At 36.3% G+C, this 23,666-nt stretch overlaps 1 protein-coding gene across 2 annotated transcripts in view; it reads left to right on the top strand.

Annotated features, from left to right (window-relative positions):
• Window positions 1-23,666, top strand: part of KIAA0825 (KIAA0825 ortholog) — a 364,371-nt gene that overhangs the window by 173,153 nt on the left and 167,552 nt on the right. For both annotated transcript variants that reach the window (XM_076008186.1, XM_076008187.1), the window contains 3 exons: window positions 3,241-3,400; window positions 6,325-6,483; window positions 8,289-8,383. In XM_076008186.1, the coding sequence (XP_075864301.1) occupies window positions 3,241-3,400; window positions 6,325-6,483; window positions 8,289-8,383 (414 nt within the window). The remainder of the gene's footprint in view (window positions 1-3,240; window positions 3,401-6,324; window positions 6,484-8,288; window positions 8,384-23,666) is intronic.

Below are 23,666 nucleotides of genomic sequence, written 5' to 3'. Positions count from 1 at the left end.
AGTGATAAAGAGGTCAGGCTTTGGAATCAGAAGGACAAGGACAAATTCATTGTAATTGGGTCATCTTGTGAAAATTATTGAATCTTTCAAAGCCTCAGTTGCAGTGATGATATGAAGCTGATAGAATTGTTTTGAAAAATTAAATATTAATAACATTTATAAAGTTCTTAGCATCCAGCTTGTAACTATTAATAGTAAGCATCTGTTATTTATAAACTCTATTCACTGGTTAGTATTATGGTAACTAAGAGTCTTTACTTGTCTATGTTGATCTATAAGATTATATATCTATAAGATTTTATATTAATCCAGATAGGGAAAAGTAAGTAATCATAATTTTCCCCATCTTGTCATACTGACTTCTAGAAATTTACTTCTGGAGTATTCCATGAGTGGGAATAACAATAGCAGTCAGGCAAATGATTACTAACGTTGACAGTAACCTTCTTTATATTTGCATTCAATGCCAATTTACGGGCTTTAATCCAATGACTAAAAAGATTAAGGCCAGATGTTGTCATCCATAGCAGATATTATAAAGGGAAGAGAAAAATAGGAGTAAAAATAAGAGATCTGATTATAGTAACAAAGTTAAATTTATGATACTGTTGATTTAGGAGTCCCTCTATCAAATATGTTCCATTTAAAGCAATGGGTACTATACCTAGGGCTACATACAGGGATCCATAAGTTAAGTTCTTTTTCTTGAAAGCTGATTTTAATTTAAGTTTTATAAACAGTATCAATGCATTTGGTATCTCCCGTAGTGGGAGTTGTCCAGCTAATATCTGGCTGGTCACCAATGAGCCAAAAGATTACTTAGCTATCTCTTCAACATGCATCAAAAATGAAGAGTTGCTGATTTCAAAAATGTGTTATAGCCCTTGAAGATTCTGAATAATTATGTAATTAGCACAAGGCTATGCCTTTCTCAATTGTTTCAAATGATATCCACATACAGAAATGCAAATTTAAAGTTATTTATTTGAAAAGGAGTTAAATATGACTTAACTCACTTTAGGTAACAATCTCTTACAGAGTTTGGGTGCCATAGGAATGTTTCTTTTAGACTTTGATTTCAAATTGATTATCTGATATAGAAGTGAACCTCCACCTCTAAGTATTTCTTATAAATCAATGATCATTTAGCTCATAGATCTACACTATAAGGAAAAATGTATTTCAAACCATGATGTCTATATTAGGTAGAGGGTTACCTTGGCTCTACCATATTTTTTAAACAGTGTATAAATATATTTATTTATTCAAGCATTTAAACTAAAATATTAATAGCTCTTCTGATAAGACAAATTAAATCTTAATTCTTCATAAAGATTACCTGGGATCTACATGATATCATTTAGGTAGATTTCTTCCACTTGTATCCAGACTTTGATTTTTATGGAAATGGTGAAAATAACTGCAGTGGAAAAGGTGGCAGCTGTAAGTGTTGCCTGTCTTGCATACTGCCTGAAAGCATTACTATTCATTAAAATAACCTTCACTTTGTAGTAACACTCAAGCTGTAAACAGTCAACTTAGATTCTGGAGAACACACAGCCCAAAAAGTAAAGAAATGTCTGTCTTTGCAAAGTAATTTGTCGAGTTGAAGATTATTGTTTTTCATCATGGTGACCCTGACTTGGCTGGCTGGGTGCATATACAGATTAAGATTAATGCAGTTATTCCTTGGCTAAGGTCTGCCTCTTTCAGGGCACATTCTCCCTAATGACATGATTGATAGGCAGTCCCAAATCCAGAGAGGAACTCATTAATCATAGCATTGACTGAATCCAATCATTTGCTTCACCTGCACAGTGATGGACAGGAAAGGATACAATTCAGGGGCTGACACCGAGATACTCCTTTGTCAAAGGGCCTCAACTTTTTCAATGTCAGCCTCTACAAAACCTGACAGGAAATTTTGCTTGCAACCTGTATGCGGCTTCAAAAGATATTTGCAAACTTATTTTATTGTAACAACGTCTTAAAAAAACACTGACTCTAGTTAATGAGTATCTCTTAAGTCAGAGTAGGAATTGCTTTATTTTTTTAGCAAGGCTTATAAGATCTTAAAGTTCCTTTTTTTTTTTTTTTGAGACGGATGTTTTGAAGCTACATGTGGAAGCAATAGCAAAGTTAATGTCCAGCAGCTGGGTATCATTTGGTTCAGTCTTCAGGTCAGCGGCACTGACTCTTAGCAGAACTAATTTTATAATCATGGCAAAATCTCAGTAATGAACTGTAGTATACAGCTGATTACACCACAGTAAATTGCATTTAGTCTGGGAAACAGTGGAAAACCATGAGTTTTCTTAAGAATGCTTACATTGCAAAGCCCAACATGATCCTAATAGCAATTGTAACAAGAAAATTAGTGTGGAGCATATATGATGTAAGTTGAATATCATAATTATTTTTTGCATTGGTATAGTATGAGATGTTTAAAATGGTTTTTATGTCATCAATTATTGCCATGTAAATAATGTTCAAAATCAACAAGTACATGGATTCTTTTAAAAGAAGTGTTTCAGAACTGCATCTTGCACATTCCTGGTGTGATGATAGTAGACCCTTTTTCTTGAAGAATAATCAGAGTAGTGACTTTTTTTGCTAAGTATAATATCTGTTACAGAAAGAAACAGGAGTAGGGGGTATGCATTTTTAAAAAGCAACAAGTGTCAGAGGCCAATTTAAAATACTCAGTGGTAAGCACACCTGCCACGAAGCTCTCAGCTTATATTTAGCATAATAGACTCCCCCTTTTGACACCTTAATTAGTCTTTAATGTGTTCTTCGACAGGTGTAAAGAGGAATCTACAAAAGACAAAATACCAAAGCTATTTCTGGCTTCAAAGATACTTTTTTATCCTCAAAGAGAAAATACAAATTATTTCTTCCATGTTCTTAAAAAGAAATGTTTTTTGTTTTCATCCCAAGATTATAGCAATTCAGCAATTGCAGTAATGGGAAAATGTTATATAGAGAGGAGTATAAAGGCAATAAAGAAATGTTTTAAAAGAAATGATTCAATTTTTAAAATGCTTTCAGGTGCTTAATTCTAAGGCGCTGTGTGTCTGATCAGCAGAGGTTTGGGGGGGCTTACACCTATGTGAGTGAAGTCTCTACAGGTGCTTTGAATATGAGATTTACATAGACTCTTCACTCTCAATCTCGGTGATTATTTTCCGTCTTTACAATGCTTTATCACTGATATGTATATGCTTTCTTTGTATTTAGTGCATTTATGACAATAAAGAAAAGCACAGCCTTAGAAGAAGGAGATATTGCTCTTGAACTGACTGAGCAGAAAATAAACACGATGGTCCTGGATCTCTGCCACAAACCAGGTGGCAGCGAGTACCTGAGGCAAATTTATCACATCATGCGACTCAATGAGGTAGGGAAACAGCCTTTTTACCGAGCAATTAGGTGTGTACTGGCCTGAGGCAGCGTCTGCTGGCAGCTAAGGGTTAGTCAAGGAGGTGATAATACTTCTTAAAGTCAATACCAAACTCAATATCGCGTTATTAATAGAATCTATTCAGCCCCGGCTGTTCTGCATTTGTACAGAAAAAGCTTCATCGAAACAATGTAGATTTTATTTATGTGGTTTAAACAATAACACGGCTCATAAACTCAGTTCTGTTCTGAATTGTAGCGACTAGAGGTGTAGTTTGGGAATTGTGTGTTTGTGACCGTTAAGCTGATGTTAAAATCTGGTATTTGTAAAATGAAGAATTTTCCGAAGAAAGACGTAGTGGCTCTTGTCCTGAAGGCATCATACTTGTGTTGGGGAAGTTGGATATTTCTTACATAATGAAAAAACTTCTGAAGAATATTGAACTATATTGGGCAGCAACCAGATTAACCCAAGAAAATTCATTAATGCATGGACACTGTTTAGAACCAATGTTATGCTCATCGATCTCTTTGCTCAGTTAAGCCTCTGACCTTGCACGTTTTTTGGCTGTTTTAGCGAAAATGTAAATAGCAGGTTATCTCAGCCATTAATATTTACTTGAAACAATACAAATTTTCTAACTTAATCAGGTTTTTGAGTATGTGTATCTGAATTATAGTGTGGCATCTGTAATTATATTTGCAAACATATGAATGTATTCTTTGGAATAGTGAAAACTGTATAATGTGAATATGTAGTTTTATGTCAACAATATAATTCTTAAAAACTATACATTTCCAAGAAGTGAATTAAATTCTATGACAGCATTTTACGTCTCAGTTGTATAAGTGTTCTGCCCACCATTATCTACCTAAAGGGTGCTTCAAGTTAATCTTATTTCCTGGGTTTCATACTGCTAATCAACCAGTCAATAAACTGGCGACATAACAAAGTATTCAGTGATAACCTGAGAGGGATATGAGAAATTCATAGCTATGAGAAATGACCGTGTCTGTTATTGTTACAAAGTGACAACATATTCACACTTGTTAATGATCCCTTATAGCTTGCTTAGGGTTTCTATTTGGGGAACTCTGGAACGCCTCACCTTGGCTAACTGAAAGACCCCTATTGGGAAGTCATGTTCCTCATTGGTATGTTCACCTGGCCACCCAGATTGGCCGGAGTAATTGTAGTGACACCTGAGGAAGAGATGTTGCAGTATGGTCACCCTCATATCCTTAGTAAAGTGGTGTTACAATAGCTCTGAGGATGGTAATGGCTAGTTTAGATTGCCAAACTGATAGAATAGTCCTATTTTTAAAAGGCCCACCATAATACTAGAAAAGGTCAATAACTCCCAATAAGCAAAACCATCAAAAATTAAGTTGAGTAATTATTGGCATTTTTTCCCAATAGAGTATTCCTTTTTAAAATTTTACTCGCATAAATTATGATGGAGAAAAAGTTTGTTTCTATTCAATGATCTAAGTCTAGTCATAAAATTCTTTTCTGGTGTCTTTATCATTATTTAACAATATTTAGTAAGAGTCCGTGTGTGTCACTTTCAGACTCTATAGAATTAATCTTTCTAAAGAGGTATGCTCTACAACAAGCAAGTTTAAGAAATGACTATCATTGTTAAGTGTGGTTTCTTTATATTTTTAGGGTTTTAGGACCTAAAATTTGTCTTTCGCAATCACAGTGGACATTCATAAAGTTACAGGGGCATAGGAAAAATCACAGTGAACTGAGACCAGATATGCGGCTTCTTGCCCCACCTCTACCACTCACTGCTGTGTGACCTCAGGCTTGTCCCCTGATCTTTTAGAGCCAACCACTGAGGGTGGTGTTGGGCTAGAGTTCACAAACTTTCCCGTGCCTTCCATTTTCCTAGTTCTGGTTAACAGGCTCACTCTGATTCTTCGAGGCTTGAGAATCTGCTTTTCTAACAAGCTGCCAAGTGAGCCTAATTCTGCAGGTCTGTTCAGCCGACTTTGAATAGTACAGGTTTTCTAGATGACCTCTGAATTCCTTTTCAGCTCTAACATTCTGAACTTCATCCTAACCCTAACCTCAGAGAAAAACATTATATTGTAACACACTAAAAATCAAGAGAACATTTATATTTTTATTTTATATTTTACTTATTAAGTGACTTATTTATTAATAGTAAGCGTTTGTTAGTTGATGGGAGACTTTTAGTCATTTTAATTTGTTGTCTTCCAGAAAAAGTCTCATAGGATATTTTAGGATTGTTCACCTTATCTATTTATGGGTGGGAAATAAAGTAAATAGATTGACAAATATAGGTGTAAAGCAATAGACTGACTTTTTTGCCCAGGCCTGCACTGGTAGTTGGGGGATTAGAATGACAAATTTTGAGCTTCTGTTGAATCTTGATATTCAGTTCATAGGATGAAAATAGAAAATAGGAGCTTGCATTATAATTAATTCTGCATAGAATAAGACTGCTTGTAGTAAAATATCAGAGTGCTCAGCACTCTGCTGAGCCTAGAGTAGGTAGCAACTACACTTAATAAATGAGCAATCTGTACTGTTGCATAATCATGCATCTGAGTTAAGTTGTGGTAACCAGAATGTTAATACATGAATCAATGACTAGACAATGCCTGTTAAAAAGATCCTGATGTATCAATCATACATTCATTATATGAGAGTTTGTTAAATGGTTTTCTAACCTATAACAGTATAGTAGGTAAACCTGTTTTTGATGGGTTTATTGCATTGCTGACTGGTACTCTGCTATATATCCTCTGAAAATGTATTTTTCCTAAGGCAAGTAATAAACTGTGATCTAGCAAATGTGCTGAAAGGGTAAATTTGGATATTGATCGGTTTATTTTTAAAGAGAATGTATGCTTCTCACCATCATGACTTGTAATTTTCTTTCCTTGAAGGAATATTTAAAAGAACAGCTGCTTTGTATGAATGGTTCAGAGGAAAAGCCATTACCCATCCGACCTTTAAAGATGACCTTGAGAAGTGTGGAAGATCAGCCTTCTGCCTTTAACCCTTTCCATGTGTATAAGGTGTTTAGTGAAAACATGCTAGATCAGGTATGTGGAAATTAAATGGTAAATTTGATTTAAATGTGTCATTTCTTTACACAAGTGAGAGAAAATGCTTTGTGTTTGAATATTTACTCAAAAGCTTTTTTTTTTTTTTTTTGCTAAGAAGCGAAAGGCCTTGTGCTTATTTACCTGGTCTGTACAAATTGACTTTTAAAAGTTATTTTATCTTCTCTCTATTTGTCAAACTGATTCATATGTTTGGTCTGTAAAACTTAACTTGACCAGGTCAGTTTACCACAGGCAGAGGGAACATCTGTTAGGCTGTGTCTACAGAAGGCACAAGAACCAGGCATTTTTGTAACATTTTTCCCCTCCCTTGCCACCCTCTCTCCCCAATACACACACTCAGAAAACTCCTTGCAATCTTTACGTATGTATCAGGCAAATTGGACAATAGTGTGAAATTAATTATAAATGAAGCATTGAGCTCCTATTTTAAGTGGCATGAGGTGAAGTTGCCTTTTATAACCCTAGACACATTCCCAAATTTGAAATGAATTTGTTAATGATCTTAAAGCCAGGCTATTTGGAATAAAGTCAACGTGATAAACACCACATATTTTTTTAATGTCAGATTGTGCCGTTGCTTAAGCTGCGTTTTCAGGAGTTACATTAAAAAGATCGTCTTTCTGCCAAAGTAGTTGAAATCTCAAGTTGCTTTTGCTTTGTTCATTCTTCTGGTGTCTTTTCCCAGAAACCTCTTGACAGACGATTTGAACTAACAGGGCAGAAGAGAAGGATTGCTTGACCTAGAGCTCTGATGAAAATAAGAATTAAAACAATGGCCTAATTCAGCATGCAGATAATATTTTTACCATGCCTGTTACAGCTCTAGTCTACATTCATCAATACTGTAGTAGAGTAAGACCTTCAAATGCTGACAACCCAGGGCAGAATTCTCTTGCTCTACGACAGGATGGTAGTGCTCGATTAATCAGCAGGTGACAGGGGGATAGCTCTCCTTAGACTTTAAACATCAACGTGGATTCTTATTATCAAAACTATTTTATTTTAAGCAACATAAGCGTCTATAATACTTTAAAACCAAATATATTATATAAGTTTGAGTTTATTGGCTGCTTTCCTGTGTTGTTGTACATTTAGATTGCTCCAAACCATAAATAATTATAGTGGCTGTTAAATTTTCCTTACTTCATTTAAATAAAATGGCATGTTTTATTGAGTTTCTGAGTTATGAGATTATTTTTCACAGTAATTTTTCTCCTTACTCTGTTGCGAAATTATCTATTAAGGGGGAAAAAAAAGAATCATTTATATTATTTACACTTACAGGTCCTTATAATCTTCCCTTTAAAGCATTTTCTTAACCAAAAAGAGTAACATTAATAACACACTATAAATAAGCTATGTCTTATAATTTGAGTCTAACTTTGTTTTTTTAATTAAACTTTTGGGTGCTAAAAACCCCCAACTATAAATTGATCTCATACATGAAAAAGTTGCCAATTATTTTGCTTTGCTTTTCAAAGAGTCGGCCTTTCAGAGAAACTTGTTGGGCAAATGCCATTAACACTTGGAAGAATAACGACTCAAGAAATTGATTTATATTTTTATAAATAATGACTACATCCTCAAATGGATCTATAAATTAATTGCTGTCTTATTGGAATAAAAACCTTCTTCTGTGGACATGATTGATGTTATCTGTCTAAGTCCTTGTTCTGGACCCCCCTCCTTCTCGGTTAGTCTATCACAGCTGGAGCTTTAATTTACTGATCATATTAACTCTGATTAATAACTAACAATAGTGTCTTCTCATTTATCAACAGTCAGCCATCACAAAATGGAACTGGAATTGGGCAAATTTGCTGCCAAATTATCTGGGACTAGATAAGATGACCTTCAGTGTACTGCTCAAAAACAGGTAATAAAATTGGGGATCTGGTTGGGGAAAAGGTTGTAGGGGTGGGGATTGGAGGAGTGTATACATACACATGCACACACACACATACAAACAAACACATTTTACCATTGTACTTTTGGGGAAAGTAAAACATTTTATCAGCAAGGGAATCTTTTATTTTCTCCCTCTTTAGTCTCTCATCTTTAAAAAAATATGGCTGAAATGATATGAATACACTTTCTAAACACTGCTTTCTATTGTGAACATTTGCAAAAGGCAGTCAAATTTGTTTCTGAGATGAAATTAGTTGATTGTAGTCTGAATTTTAAATATTTTTGACTTTGTGTATTTAATAATTCACTACTGTAAACACCAAAAGTTATTGACTTGAATGTCATTATAATACTATACCTTTGTTTACAGCAATTTAATGAATGCATATAAAATGCCAACGCAAATCAACTAGTCTAATCAGGGAAACATATAAATAAAACTGGCATGATTAAATTTTTCACTGTTTGGCCAGTTATTTTGGCACTGTCTTTCTACAGTCTCGGTTGCATATCATTTTACACACACACCAGCACAACTCAATAATATGATTTCAGCCTAGGAATCTACACATGTAATTTATTTCGCACAAAAATATAAATATTGTCTTTCTATTTAGGATCAATTAACATTTTTTATACCTTTGAAGTTTCAGAAAGAACTATAAGGTATAACTTTAAAATTAGATTTTTCTATCAAATACCACATTTTCAGATAAGGATATGTTTGTATGAGACTCCTTTTATTGTTTAAGTGTCATCTGTGTGCTAATAGCTAAGTATGGGAATGATTTTATATATAATCTTTGTGATATAGAATGTATTTCCATATCTTTATGCAAAAATACTGAGTATCATTTTTCCTGAAAGAAAATAATGACATTGACATAGTGGAATTGTCAAATTATTCTCAAGAAATCTGGATATATATAAGAAAATATCTTAAGAGAGAGATTGCACTATTTCCTAGAAGAAGGGTTTTTTTTGTTTGTTTGTTTGTTTTTTAAGGCAGCTTTATTGTGAATAAAAGCCATAGCTTAGACGTGTGGTCACAGTGGTTTTTCTACTATTTCACCCTTGAATTAAACTCACCCACCCATCAAAGTTGAACAACCCAGAAGCTTTTCAATCAAGGACAGAGCCTTCTCCCAGCAAGCTTACTACTTGGCAGGCAGTAGTCCAGAATGCACCCTATTCATGCACATGCCCCCAAAGGTGCTCCTATACTGCACTGAAGGTGTTTGGAGGGGTGACAGGCAGGATTAGTGGAGAAGAGGCCAGGTCCTCTGTTGAACCGTCAGTTATATTACGTTTACACAATATTAAATGTCTGTCTGGAAACAAACTAGAAAAGGTAAGTAATTTTTTTTCTTATTTTGAAACTTTTGAGTTTATATAAATTAACTGTATTATATATTGCTAATTTTTTTCAACTGCGAATTGCTGCTTCCAATCCACTAAATAGGTACTCTAGGGAAAACACATCCTTCAAAACTTACTGCATTTGCTTTGTATAATATGCACTTCTAGGTGAATTTGTGTTTTAGCCAGAACAGCATATTGTATTTTTGTTTAACAGCTTTAGATATACTCAGGTCACTATTTAAGTGCATTTATCTGAGATACCTGCAGGAGAAGGTGGGAGAAAAGAACTCCCACAAATTTAGCCAGATGTAACAGGTCAAACAGTTCTCTTGGAAATGGGTCATGAATGTGTAAAAGAAACAGCTAAAGTCTCATCTTAATAAGAACCTTAGGTTTTTAAAGAATGGTATGAAAAGCATTCTACTGCAAACTACCACACACCACAAGCTACAATGAACCCAATTGAGCTATGTTAGAAGGATAAAAGACACCTGAGAGTTTTTAATCTCTTGTATCACTTTCCCATGTATTTTAAGAATGTTATTTGTGAGTTTTGATTAATATTGAACAAATAAGAAAATTGTTTCTGTTATTCATATTTTCTCTAAGACTCTGTTTTGTTTGGACTTATCTGAAAATGCTGATTTTTTAAAAAAAGCATAGGACATTGAATTTTTGACAACATGGTTATCTGAAAGATACAGATTTGAAAAAGAGAACACAGAACATTGAGCTTTTAGAATGAGAGTTATATATGCCATCTAACATCTAAAACCTATGATATTTGGGGTTAGATAAAGCCATAGGAAAGAATTCAGAGCAGCTTGGTTTTTTTCTCCCAAATTCACCAGTTAGGTAAGTCACCTGTTCTCTTTGTTCTCCCTTTATTGGTAATACATTTGTACTAGTCTATCTCTACACTATGGTCTGGTATATCTATGAGGCTGCAAAAGTTGTTTGAGGACATAATGTTACAAAGAAAAGTGAACCAAAACACACAAGTATGAACAAACCCAAGAGAAGGGAAGGGAATGCTTTCTATCCACCTCTTAAATTCCTTTGTGTCTGGTCTTCAATGTAATAAGCAGAACGTCTGTGGACTTATTCTTCCAAGATGGCTAGAGTGCACCAGATCTCTCTCACCCCCAAACAAGATGGAGATGGGGAAGCAGGATTCCTGGGTTCTCAGGAGTTTGCCTTTGACTATAGATTTCCTTTAAAATGGAATAATGAAAAGTATATAGCTACTTCATGGAGATGATTGACACAATCAAGAGTGCTAAAGTATATGGAAGTGTTTTCGAGAGTTGAACATGCAATACGGTCATCCCTTGGTATATGTGGGTGTCCCATCTGTGCATGTTTAAGTCCCTCATATAAAATAGTATAGTATTTGCATATAACCTGTGCATATCCTCCTGTATAGTTTAAATCCCCTCTAGATTATTTACAATACGTAATACAATTCCTACACATCACTTCATTTGCATGGATTCAGCATAGTATTTGGTACATGGCAATTCAAGTTGTGCTTTTTGGACCTTTGTGGAATTATTTTTTTTTCCGAATATTTTCCATCCACGGTTGGTTGAATCCACTGATATGGGACCTGGGGATTTGGAGGGCCAGCTATACATATTCAGAAAAGTAGTTACATAGCAGCAGACTGAGCTGACCAGTCTGGTCAGGTAAGGAAACAGTAAAATTCATTAAGGATTAGTGGGAAGTTGGTGATGTGAGACTAAGCAATCAGACCACCAACGTTATATAGACACCAGTCCTAAACCAATAGTGAAGGCCAGAACAAATACCAGAGCAGAGACCAGGCAGCCGGCTGGAGGTCTGGAAGACAAACAGTGAGAAAATGAGCAAGGGGGACGGGTCAAAAAGGGCAAGTGAACTACTCAGGAGATAAAGTCTCAAGAGATGTAGGCTTGAGGGACAGTTCAGTCACACGAAAGAGGAAATCTGTGGTGCCAAGGATGTCTGTATCTAAGGCAATACCGGCCTTTGTTACACAAACTGGCTCTGTGTTGTGAAACTCCAAAGTCAGGACAAATCTTGGAGTAGTTACCCAAGTCCTTAGCAGAGATGTGCCCTCTGCTCACTACATGGCCTCATCTCAGAGCACCTCCGTACATTTCAGGATGCTCTAAGTAGATTGCCTTCCTCACGTTCTTTGGATTCTCTAACCTCTTTCCCAGTTTAGGGTCTTAGTACTTGCAGTTCCCTCAAGCTGGTGCCATTTTGTCCATTTGGGGCAAATGTTACCTCCTGAGAGAAGTCTCCTTATCACCCATCTAGCATAGTCCTCCAGGTCACTCTAGCATTCTACCTACTCTACTGTGTCTACATAAAGGAGTTATCACTATCTGAAATCTTGCTTTCTGTTTGTTGTCTGTTAATCTTACTCTCTACAGTAAGTAGAGTGTAAATTCCATGAGAATAGCACCTTATTTACCTATTCCAACTGTGTTTTCGGTATCTAGAGCAACTCTTGGGCACATAGTAGGCTATAAGTAATATTTGTTGAATTGCTTAATGAGCAAATGAGGAATAAGAATGCAGAGAAAAAGTCAACTCCTGACAGATAACCATAGAGTAGGTATTCTCTAAATGTCATGTTTGATTAATAGTCATGTAGGTACAAGAAGTACAATCTGGAAAATCTCAAGTAAAAATTATCTACCTGTATATTCATTCTCTTCATTTTCCAAATTTGGATGAAAATGAAGTTATTGAAGCTCTACATGTTTAAAATACCTGCTATTATTATTATTGTTATGTGAAATTTGGGTCAGATTAAAAGAACAGAAAACTGGTCTTTATTTTTAATTAATTGATCCAAATCAAGTCATAACGTCTTCTGCAACAAAGTCTGTTCTTTATTTCGTGACTCATAAATCTTTTGACATTTGGGTGATATGGTTTACATTTGTTAAATGACACTAAACATGCAAGATGAAAACTTTAAGGTGGAGTTAGCTGACAAAAGTATCCAACCAAGCCTTTGTAAATTAATTGTGAGTGATTTTTGAGCCATTTGAAGAAATACATAGTAGCTGACATATCAGAGAAGAGATCCTGAACACATATTAATGATATATGTGTTTCGACTTAGAAAGTTTGCCACTGTGGAAAATAAAGGCTCTCCAGCGGTTCAGAAAATCAACATATATATCAGCTCTACACCTTTACCTTTAATGCTATATAAGAATAAGTACAGTGATTTTACATTGATCTTTTGAAATAATAAGGGTACTTTTCACAGTTTCTTACTATTAGTTTCTTGCTTTTGTTCTCAGCCACTTTAAAATAAATCCAGACTAGCGAATGAGGCGGTGATTGCATTTGCTGGAGAGCGCACCAAAAGGAACACTCTATTCCTTCATTCCTGGCGAATCTCCAGATTGCCATTTTGATATTGTTTTCTTTGTCACTGGCACAAATTTATGTTGCTTCTTTTCTCTTTACCTTATTTATTCCAAACTAATTCCCAAGAATTGTGGTGTTGAAAATAATCTGTGAATACAGTTGAGCGCTATGCGGTTTTAACCATCTAAATATACTGCATATGAGTTTGGCTTCGAGTTGAGCAAACACAATTAAACATGATGGCAGGAACAGCAGAAGGGGTGGTGGTGGCAGATTTCTGGCTGTCACTTTGGGGCCTTTCCAGGTGGACAATAACCATATATCTGAGAGGAAACAGAGATTAGACAACATGTTTTAAAAGAGCCATTGATCTGTGGAGTTGATTGTTTGCTCTTAATAATTATTAAAGTACCTTTACCCTCTATCAGATTACCCTGTGGTGGGTAGTGAGTAAAAAATGTTGTCTCTGGCCTCAAACTGCATACACTGCACTCTCCAATGACCGTTCTTAGGCCATGCTACCATTAGCACAATGTTTATAGTTGCTCACAGCAGTAAATTCCTGGTGCAGCAGCAGGCCGCCTGGTTATGGAGAGGTGGATTTAACAAAAAGGAGATGCTGATTTTATGACTGTACACCTCTGAGCCATTATATACATTTAAATTTAGGATTTTCTTCATGCTCCAGCTCCCTAGAAAACACTTTTCATCTCATCTCCACCCAAAGGCCTTGGACCCATCATTACTATATCTTCTCAAACAAGAGAAGGCTTTCCTCCTATCCTAAAATCCTACAGCAACATGGTTTTTGCACAGAGATCATCTAATGTGTATTTAGGATGTATAAATTTAGCACTCTGGGCCCCAGAACGTCTAGGCTAAAGGACTTGGTACATGAACCAAACAAACTCATAAATGTGTATTATTTCCTGATGGACAGCTTGTATATGTCTTTCGTCCTTTATGGTGTATAAGGCACCTGCACACAAATCTCCTATGACCCTACTACAACCATGTACCGAGAGACAGGTACTAGCAAAGTTACAAAACATTAAATAACAGGCCTAAGGTTACAGATATCGCATGGCAGCTAAAAAAAAAAAAAAGCCTCAAAATCAAGGCTTCTGATTTTGTATCTGGTGCTTTATCTACTACACCATACTTCTATCCAATTTTTGGTATTAGCTGTATATTCACTGCAATAATACTGGTGATAATGAAGATAGCAAACAGAGCACTTGCCATATGGCAGGCATCATTTAAGTGATTTACATACACATATTTAACTATAAATTTATACAATAACTTCATAACATAGGTCCCACATTATCATCATTTTCCTGATAAGGTGACCAAGGCATAGAGGTACAGAGCTCTAAGCAACGATGCTAGGATTTTGCCTTAAGTCCTCACTCTTAACTACTTCTCTCTAGTGCTTCTGTAGTTTCTATAGAGCTTTGCTTACTTTACTCATTCAACAAACATTTTTGAGCATCTACTATGTGAAAAGCATTTGTTTAGAATAAAGTAACTGTTTACTAGTGAGTGTTATATCCTTCAAAGGGCCCTTTGTGCCACTTTGCAAAAGTTTTAATCCACTTTGAATTTTCTCTTTGGTTATCTCCCTCTTCAAATTTCTATATCCCTCTCAGCAACTGACTTGCCACCTCCTACCTTACCAGGAAGATGAAAACTGTCTAATGGAATCTGCCAACTCTCTTTCCTAAACTTAAACTTTGTTTTTATCATCTCTGATCCTTTCCTTTTTGTCTCTAGCCTTGGACAAAGAGCCTTCCTTTAGTTAAAACTTGACAGGTAAGGTCACTACGGGATTGTGGAGGGCCCAAGGACTAAGATGTTTGGACTTTAACCAGTAGTAGACTTGAGGGAATCATCAAATGCTTTAAGCAAAGGAGTAACAGAAACAGAGAGCTACTTTAGGATGTTAATAATATCTGGAGTGGAGGGACCAGCTAACTGAAAGGAGAGAAGGCAGGTTAGAGACTATGGTAGAGACTGAGGAAGAGATCACACATTATAGATATAAAAGACATTCCAAAGGAAGTTTAGGGGCTTGGAAAAATCTATGCTTAATTTGCACAAAAGTAGGTGTAATATTTCTTTGGAGACAGTGTGACCCAGGTTTTCTTAAGTTAGATAGGTACTATGATTACTTTTTCTTTAGAGAGTGAACGTCTCAGTTCAGATCCTCCAAGAAACAGATGTCAAGATGGGATTAGAGGTGCAGGAAGTTGTTTTGGGGGAAAATGCACACGAAAGGCAAAGAGGAGGAAGGAGAAATAGGCAGGGAAGAGACCTTCAGACTGAGTTGCTGATCTTAAACCTGTAAAAAGAGAGGGGGAAGAAGAATTGGGTAGGAAGAGTCTTAGACAGCAGGTAGTTCTAAGACAGTTTTGACAAGGTCAAGGGGGATCCCGTGAGCTAAAACCACCCCCTAGAAAAGTCCCATGCCTTGTGGGAATGGGCTGTAACTGGTACCTCCACCTTGCTCAGGCACTGCCTGGAAACAGCTTGGGAGAAGCATGGCCTCAGCATAAATATGATTGTAGGTGCAGAGAAAGGACAGCTGGGGCCATTAGTCAACCATGCTAACTGTGGGAGGAGATAAGAGTGATGCAATTCTGTGGCCACCACAGCGGGGACAGAAAGATTCTCTCACATATGGAGAAATTATATGGGTATGAGTTATATAAATTAACAAGGTTGCAATTTAAATAAATGTCTCCATTACTTTAGTGCAGTAGAAAACAGACAACCTAAATAAATATGTTAAATGCTATTGACAGAAATGCAGAAGTGGCAACATTTTGATGAAAGGAAAGTATAATAATTTTCTCAAAAGCAGCCATGGGAGAATTTTTTGCCTGTCAAACTGAGCCAAAATTCACTTTGTGATGAATTTTCTTCTACCTAATTAGGCATTCACATACTGGCACTTTTGGGTTCTTGCAGTGGATCAAAAACTATTTAAAAACTTGCTTGTATAGAATACATTCTTTTTTCAACGACTATTCTTTAAGTCTTTCCCTTGTCAAGTACTGTTCAGACCTAAAAGTCTCTGTGATGTTTTTCTGCAAAAAGTTTTAGCATAGGTTCCACCAGGAGTAGCTGTCATACGCCCATTGATCCAGTCTGACTGAAGATAAAAAGAGTATTGACTACTTTAGGGCTTATTGATCATCATTGAATATCTCAGTTTGTTTATGTTGCTATATCAATGTAAGAAGGGGAAATTATCTCTTTGAAGATCTTTGAAGATCTCTTTGAAGATCTTTGACATAATTATGAGACATTTAAATATCTACTAAATACCATTAAATATTGTAATAGCAAATCTGAGTGACAAAAAATAACTTTCACCTTATCTAGTAACATTCATAATATTATTAATATTTATCATAGTACTTTTGTGATGTGCTACATATGAAATGAGTTAGGATACCTGTAGTGCTTTCTTGTACTATAAGTGCAACTTTTACTTTGATGTACCTTGGGGGAAGAGCTCTAAATCTGATCTCTTTTTTTTAATAATATGATATGAGATCTGGTAAAAAAATGTTTAAAAACCAAGATGTTTTTGCTTCCAGAATATTTGTATTAATATGATTTTAAATTTGTCTTATAATAAACTACAAGCAATATATACATGTGTATTATTTCAAATGGTATGGGAAGATAAGATATGAAATATAAAAGATCCCTCCCCAGCCCCTCCATCACACAAGTCCCATTCCAGTTGTAACCATTTGAAGCATTTCTGTTTATATTTATTTTGGTTGATAAGTCTAAGGGATATGCTATGCCATTATTTTTTTAAATTTAACAACTTAAAATCGTATTATTGACTCCTCACAATGAAAAGTACAGAATTTAACTCATAGTACCACATCCTTTCTCCTTCTCTTTAAGCTCTGCTAAAAAAAATTTTTAATTTTAGTTCTTCTATTGGTCACCTTTATGTGATATGTTACAACTTCTATTTTTAATATCACTTTTTGTTTATATTTTATCATTTAAAGAATTGCATAAAGTGAAATTCAGTCTTCTTGGTATTCAGTTCTGAGTTATGATGAATGAATAAAGTTGCTTAATGATTATCACAATCAAAATACAGAAAGTTTTATCGCCCAAAAAATGCCTTGTGCTGACTCTTTGTCAGTTCCTCCCCCATCTCAACCTGTGGCCATCACTGATCTGTTCTCTGTCCCTGTGGGGTTGTCCTTTCAGGACTGTCATGGCAATGGATTCCTCCGTTCATTTGTTCTTTTGATTGTAGACTAGTAGTCCAGTGTATAGATGTACCACAGTTTATTGATCCATTCCCCTGTTAAAGGACATTTGGGTTGTCTCCAGTATTTGGTGATAGTGAATAAAGCCTCTATAAACATTTGTGTACAGGTTTTGTGTGAATATACCGTACATTTTTATGTCACTTGGAAATACCTAAGAGTGGGGATGTTGGGTTGTACGGCACATTTATGTTTACATTCATGAAGAAACTACATCTTCTTGTGTTTTTTGCTGCCTGTGAGAAATCTGATGCCAGACTCTTCCCATATCATTGCTCTGGATGCTCTTGGTAGCTCCCCTCCCCCCCGGTCATTCTGAAAGGAGTTCAGGTCTATGTGTGGGTCTTTGGTTTCTCTTGGTGGTAATGGGAGAAGTAGGCCCCATGAATATTGTGATTTTCTTCGGATTCTGGATTTTTTTTTTCCTGTTATTGATTATTCTCCTTGTTATAGTCCCATATCTATCTCCCCTTCTGGATTCTCAAGACGGATGTTCTGACTTCTTCTTTCTTCATATATTGCTAAAAGCTTCTCAGCTTCAGACCTCCCATCCTTCCCTACTCTTTTCCCAAGGCCACTTCACTCACTCACTTATGTGTGGCTCCAGTGATTATCCCAGCTATCAAAACCAGATGCCTTCAAGGGCTGGGCAAGTAATATAAATATGTGAAGGCAAGGTATAAAAGGGGAAGGCAAGTGCATTAAAATTCTCTTTTTAAAAATCCTCTGCTAGCTAAATAATGCTCACCATCAGAATGGATTAGGCACATCAATATGCACTCTAAATCTCTGCCCCTGAGTCTTGAATCCGTATCTCTAGCTCTAACTGTTCAACAAGACCTCCAGATTCTATACAGTAGAATTTTTTCCTGTAACAGTATTTTTTTTTAAACAGAATCTCACTTCATTGCCTGGACTAGAGTGCTGTGGTATCAGCCTAACTCACAGCAACCTCAAACTCCTGGGCTCAAGTGATCCTGCTGCCTCAGCCTCCGGAGTACCTGGGACTACAGGCATGTGCTACCATGCCCACCTAATTTTATATATATATATATATTTTTTTAGTTGTCCAGATAATTTCTTTCTATTTTTTTAGTAGAAACAGGGTCTCACTCTTGCTCAGGCTGGTCTCAAACTCCTGAGCTCAAACGATCCTCCTGTCTTGGCCTCCCAATGTGCTAGGATTACAGTTGTGAGCCACCATGCCTGGCCCCAGTAACAATATTTAATGACTTACATCTCACGTAGAAAGTCCCCTACCATCGTAATTATCTTCATCTGAAAACTGCCTCCTCTTTAGAGTTGTGTGATTTCTATTCATGGCACTAACATTTTCTGGCCTAAGCCTAGAAACCTTGAAATATTTTGCAAAGTTTTCATCTCCAATCATCTATATTATGTTAGACACCACATGCCTCTGAGTTTTTCCTCTAAGGAAAATGAGATGCTCCCGGCCATCTCTTTTTCCCCAAGTGCTTCCAATCTCCAAATCCACTCATGCCTACACATCCGGTCCTGCCCCAACTTCTCTATCTCTGCTCAGTTAATGTGGTTTCTCTCCTTACATTTTTCCTTTATAAGAAACCATTTACCAATAACATTAAGTAACAAGTATATTTATAATCTCATCCTACCACCTTGACTCAGCTCTTTTTTCCTCATTCTCTTTATATTTGCACAACACACACCTCTTTTTGCATAATCACAATGAGGAGGTCTGTATTTACAATCTATAATGCAGTTCTCCATTTTCTGCAAAACTATTCATTCATGTGAAGGCATAATTTTTATTTTTAATGGCTTCGCATTGTACCAAACTAATATAGCACAATTTACCTAGCTGTTTGTCTATTACTGTACATTTAAGCTGCTTCCAAATGTTTGCTTTGTTTTGTTTTTATATATTACACTGCCATGAATACATAGAATACTTCCTAATGATGATAGAAAAAAAGGTGACACATAAAAGACCACAGGCAAACCTGTTTTACAAATTACCAGATATTTGAAGGAATAAGATTTGGAGTGAGATACAAAGATTTCTAAATATTATTTTTTTTCCTGTCACTCTTTTGCTTCAAGCCCTGCAGTAGCTCCACATTGCCTGTTGCATCAAACCTAAACTGCTCAGTTCCAATTTCTTTCTTTCTTTCTTTCTTTTTTTTTTTTTTTTTTTTTTTGAGACAGCGTCTCACTCTGTCACCCAGGCTGGAATACAGTGACACAGTTGTAGCTCACTGCAACCTCAAACTCCTTAGCTTGAGTGATCCTCCCACCTCTCAGGGAAGTCATGGCCACAAAGGGTTAATATTTGGCATTTTTTTCAATCTACTTTGCACCAGGTCCTAGGTTCAGATATGGATTTGGATTTACTTAGAAATCAGGACCTAGACATGGAATCTGAGTAGAGGGCACCAGCATCCAGGATGAAGCTTGATCTGGGTATCTACCCCCGGGGACAGGGATTACTCAACATTTCCTGGCCAGGACTAAAGTACACCTCAGATAAGAGAGTGGAAGTTATAGATTTGAAGACTGACACAGCTAAAGTAGGAGAAGACCTTTTGGAAGTTAAGCACTTCCTGATCTCTGAACTGCTAGCTCCGTGCTAATGATCCCCACACCCGTGCCCAGGTTCATCCCCTCTGCTTGCCTGTCATCCCCCAGCTCTGCCCCTCCAAGACCCGCTCAGGCCCTCCATCCCAAACCCCTGCCCAGTCCTATAGCTCTCAAAAATCTCCAATTTTCCAAATTGTCAGGACATTTATAGACTAAGTTACACATGTTAATGTCTGACATGTGTTACCTTGTGATGTTCACAAATGGTTTTTGTTCTCTCTCTATTTACATAGACTAAAATCCCCTGGAAAACAAGGGTCTCGGGCTCTTCTTGCTTGTAACTTGTCCTGTAGAGCACCATGATGAGAGCATGGGGCAATTCCGTTTGTGCTTTTGGCTCCCAGTATAAATTTATTGTTTTAGGATGACTTTCTTTTGCTTGTAGAACTTTCTGAGGTAAGGAAAGGATCACCAAGAGAAAGAGGCCTTGTTAGTTCATTTATTAAAAACTTTAAAAAACTATTTTAGATCCCATCCATGCCCATTAGAGGTTGAACAATAGAGACATTGTGTAAAGTAAAATTTGCTAGTCTCTCGCCCTATCTCACCACCCACCTTATAGTCCACCCACCTCAGGTACAAGTCTGTCCTTTTCTTTCTCATTTTAAACCTTGACATACCTTTCTGACCTTAAGTCTTCATTCCGAAGAGAGTTTTAAAAGGAAAAAAAAACAGGATAAGTGCTGTGATTTAGAAAAATAACAGATAAAAATAAAATATTCTAGTTTTCTATACAATGAAACTTTTCTAAACTTGCAAAGAAATATGAGATTTAGCTATTGAGCTGGAAGCTTATGATCTCCTCTAGTCAAAGAATTGATTATTCCAAGTTAATAAATTAAACCTAATAACATAATCCTAAAGTAAAAACAATTGGTCTGGACTGGCCAGATTTGGAAAGAAGTCAGAGTAACCTGATTTAGTCTTCATTGTTTGCCTGTCTGGCTTTCTCAGAAGGCTCTTCTTGTCAGCATTATGTCTGCCATATTTGTTCCTGTGGTTCAGCCCAAAATGGGATGTGAAATGGACACCTATTTGTCCCTTTCAGCAAGTCAGAGCTGTAAAGGGCTTGAAGATAGGACTCCCTGGAAATAGATAACTGTGTATAAAGAACAATCCAGGTTCTTGTTATTTCATTATACAGAGAATACATTTACTAACACAAGAGTATTAGAAAACCCACAAAGTACACTATGTTGATGATTATGAGAATGCTTCTAACCCATTATTCAGTCCAGCAAGACTTTGTGTAAATAGATAGATCTGTGATTATTCATTTGCCCGTTCATCAAACATTCATTAGACATAGAAAATAAATAAATGAGCCAGACATAGCCCCTGCTGTCAAAGAACTCAGAATCTAGTGGAGGAGATAGACTAAGAAAGCATAGAATGTAGCTAGAATAGAGGTTCGTGCAAGTTATCGTAGAAGTACAGTGGAAGATCATAGAGAATGGAAAACTAACTCAAACTGAATGCAGGGGAGTCAGGAAATACACCCAGAGATGGTGATATTGAGCTATGAGTCAGCCTGGTAACCACGGTAAGAGGTAATCTAGACAAAGGGTTCAACACAGGTTCAACACAACGTGAGAGAGAGAGAGAGAGAGAAAGAGACAATGATGCATCCAGATTATTTTGGCCAGTGGGATGGTTTCTTGACTGCATTTTTCACTTTTAAATCAGTTCTATTTGCAACATACACAGGGAATGAATGTTAGGCTGCTCAGGACAAAGTCAGATGCTGAATTCAGTGAGGAGTGGTGGGGTAGGAAGGCATTGTCCTATTTAGGCCTATAACTGGAGAATATTGAAAGAGTTACACATTCTTTCTTTCCAATCCTTGACCTCATATGACCCTGAAGGTTTTCAGGCATGTATAAGCAATTGCAGGCCCTATGCAATTCATAGATCAAGTGGCCTCATAGTCTGTCACTAAAATTTCTACTTGCCTTATATTTACATAGCTTGGATGGGATGTACCATCATGAGGGCACTCTTGATACGTGATTGATGGCTTTTCAGATACAATGTGCTAGCTTAGTACTGGCCTTGGTCAAGCAGGAGAAGTATACTTGATTTATCTTGCTCTTAATATCTCAGTGTTCTTGCAGTTGTTCTAGAATTTCAGTCTGTTCTTCAGTGCTTAAGTTTGTCTCTGAATGGTAAGAGTTCCTATCATACGTGATGGTAGCAGGAATGCCTCAGAGAGGTGGTGATGCTTCCAAGTCAATGTGTTTATGTTTGTTGCTCTGAATGGGCTGGTCTGAGATGGCCTCAAATTAAATTTATAGACACCAAGGGGTTCCTGAAGAAGAAGCGAAGTGGAATTTTTTCTTAATTAATTGTTCATTTTTTTTCTCTTTTAGTCCATAATTTAACAAGGATTTTAGGGCTGAAATTTGATTTCAGCAAAAGTATGTACATATAGATGCTTGTTCATAACAACTCTGAAAATGTGGATTATATGTGTGATTTTAATGCATTCGTTGGAAATAATGTTATTTTTCACAAAGTAAAAGCATCCGTAATTTTGCTACAAGGAAGAATATTTGCTTCCTCTCACACATTTTATTTAATAATTTTACTTCTTTCAAAGCAAAACAGCACACAATTTGAAAATGAAATTTCCCCAAAGTGTTCAGTTTGCTAATATGTTTTTCATTTTCTTCATTATGCTATAATGGAATGTTGCCATACTTTGAAATGTGCAATTTATCTCCCTGGAGGAAGCAGATGGTGTGACTAATCTGTCTTTTGGTACAGGATTTATCATGAGATGGCATCTAGGACTGCCTGAAATGGGAGCCCTGCCCTCAAAAAGCACTGACTCTCCTGCCCTAAATGTATCATTACAACATTTATGTAAATTTTATTATTTTTAAATATGAAAAAGCCTGTAAAAATGAAAAGGTTTTGGCACTTTTTTAAAAGAAGCTTTCTTTCTCTTAGTTTATATAAGAAAATATTTTAGGTAAAAACTATTTGAGTTATTTTAATTATATTTGCAAGTGTTTCTTCACTTCATGCCTCCTTGCTATCTGACCTCTTGGGCAGGACATGATTTTATTGGGACTCCTGCCCTACTCTGTGATCTGGTCTTCAGCTTTGAAAGTCTGGCAATTTGTCTTTATATGGGAATATTTACTCACACTAATCAAACTTACAAGACTGTTGTGAAACCAGAGTTCTATTTCACTCATTCGCAGTGACAAATACAACTTAACGTAGATCTGGTAATTCTCTCCCTCAAGTTGAACTGACACCAGAAGCTAGGTTATGATCAAAAGTTTGGTTAGTAGGGGTGGATCCTCCTCCTATGAGGCTATGCCTGCCATTTGGACTGGATTCACCTGTTGTGGTCATGGTGTTCTTGTTCCTGAACTGTGCTAATAATATTTTATTCTCTGAACATTTTTAGTCCCCTTCTGACTACTCTGTTACAACATCTCTTTGAATAGCACAGCTAATAAGCACGTAACCCCCAAATAGAAAATAGTTTTATCTTGAGTGCAAACTCCAGGACAATAGTGATTTTTCTATAGTGCTGTGATCAATTAGCAATGTCTGCCACAGATAGGAGAG

Source organism: Microcebus murinus, chromosome 11 (assembly GCF_040939455.1).
Source record: "Microcebus murinus isolate Inina chromosome 11, M.murinus_Inina_mat1.0, whole genome shotgun sequence".
In the NCBI taxonomy this organism is placed as follows: domain Eukaryota; kingdom Metazoa; phylum Chordata; class Mammalia; order Primates; family Cheirogaleidae; genus Microcebus; species Microcebus murinus.
Note: the sequence above shows the minus strand (reverse complement) of the source record. Positions and strands in the feature narration are given on the sequence as shown.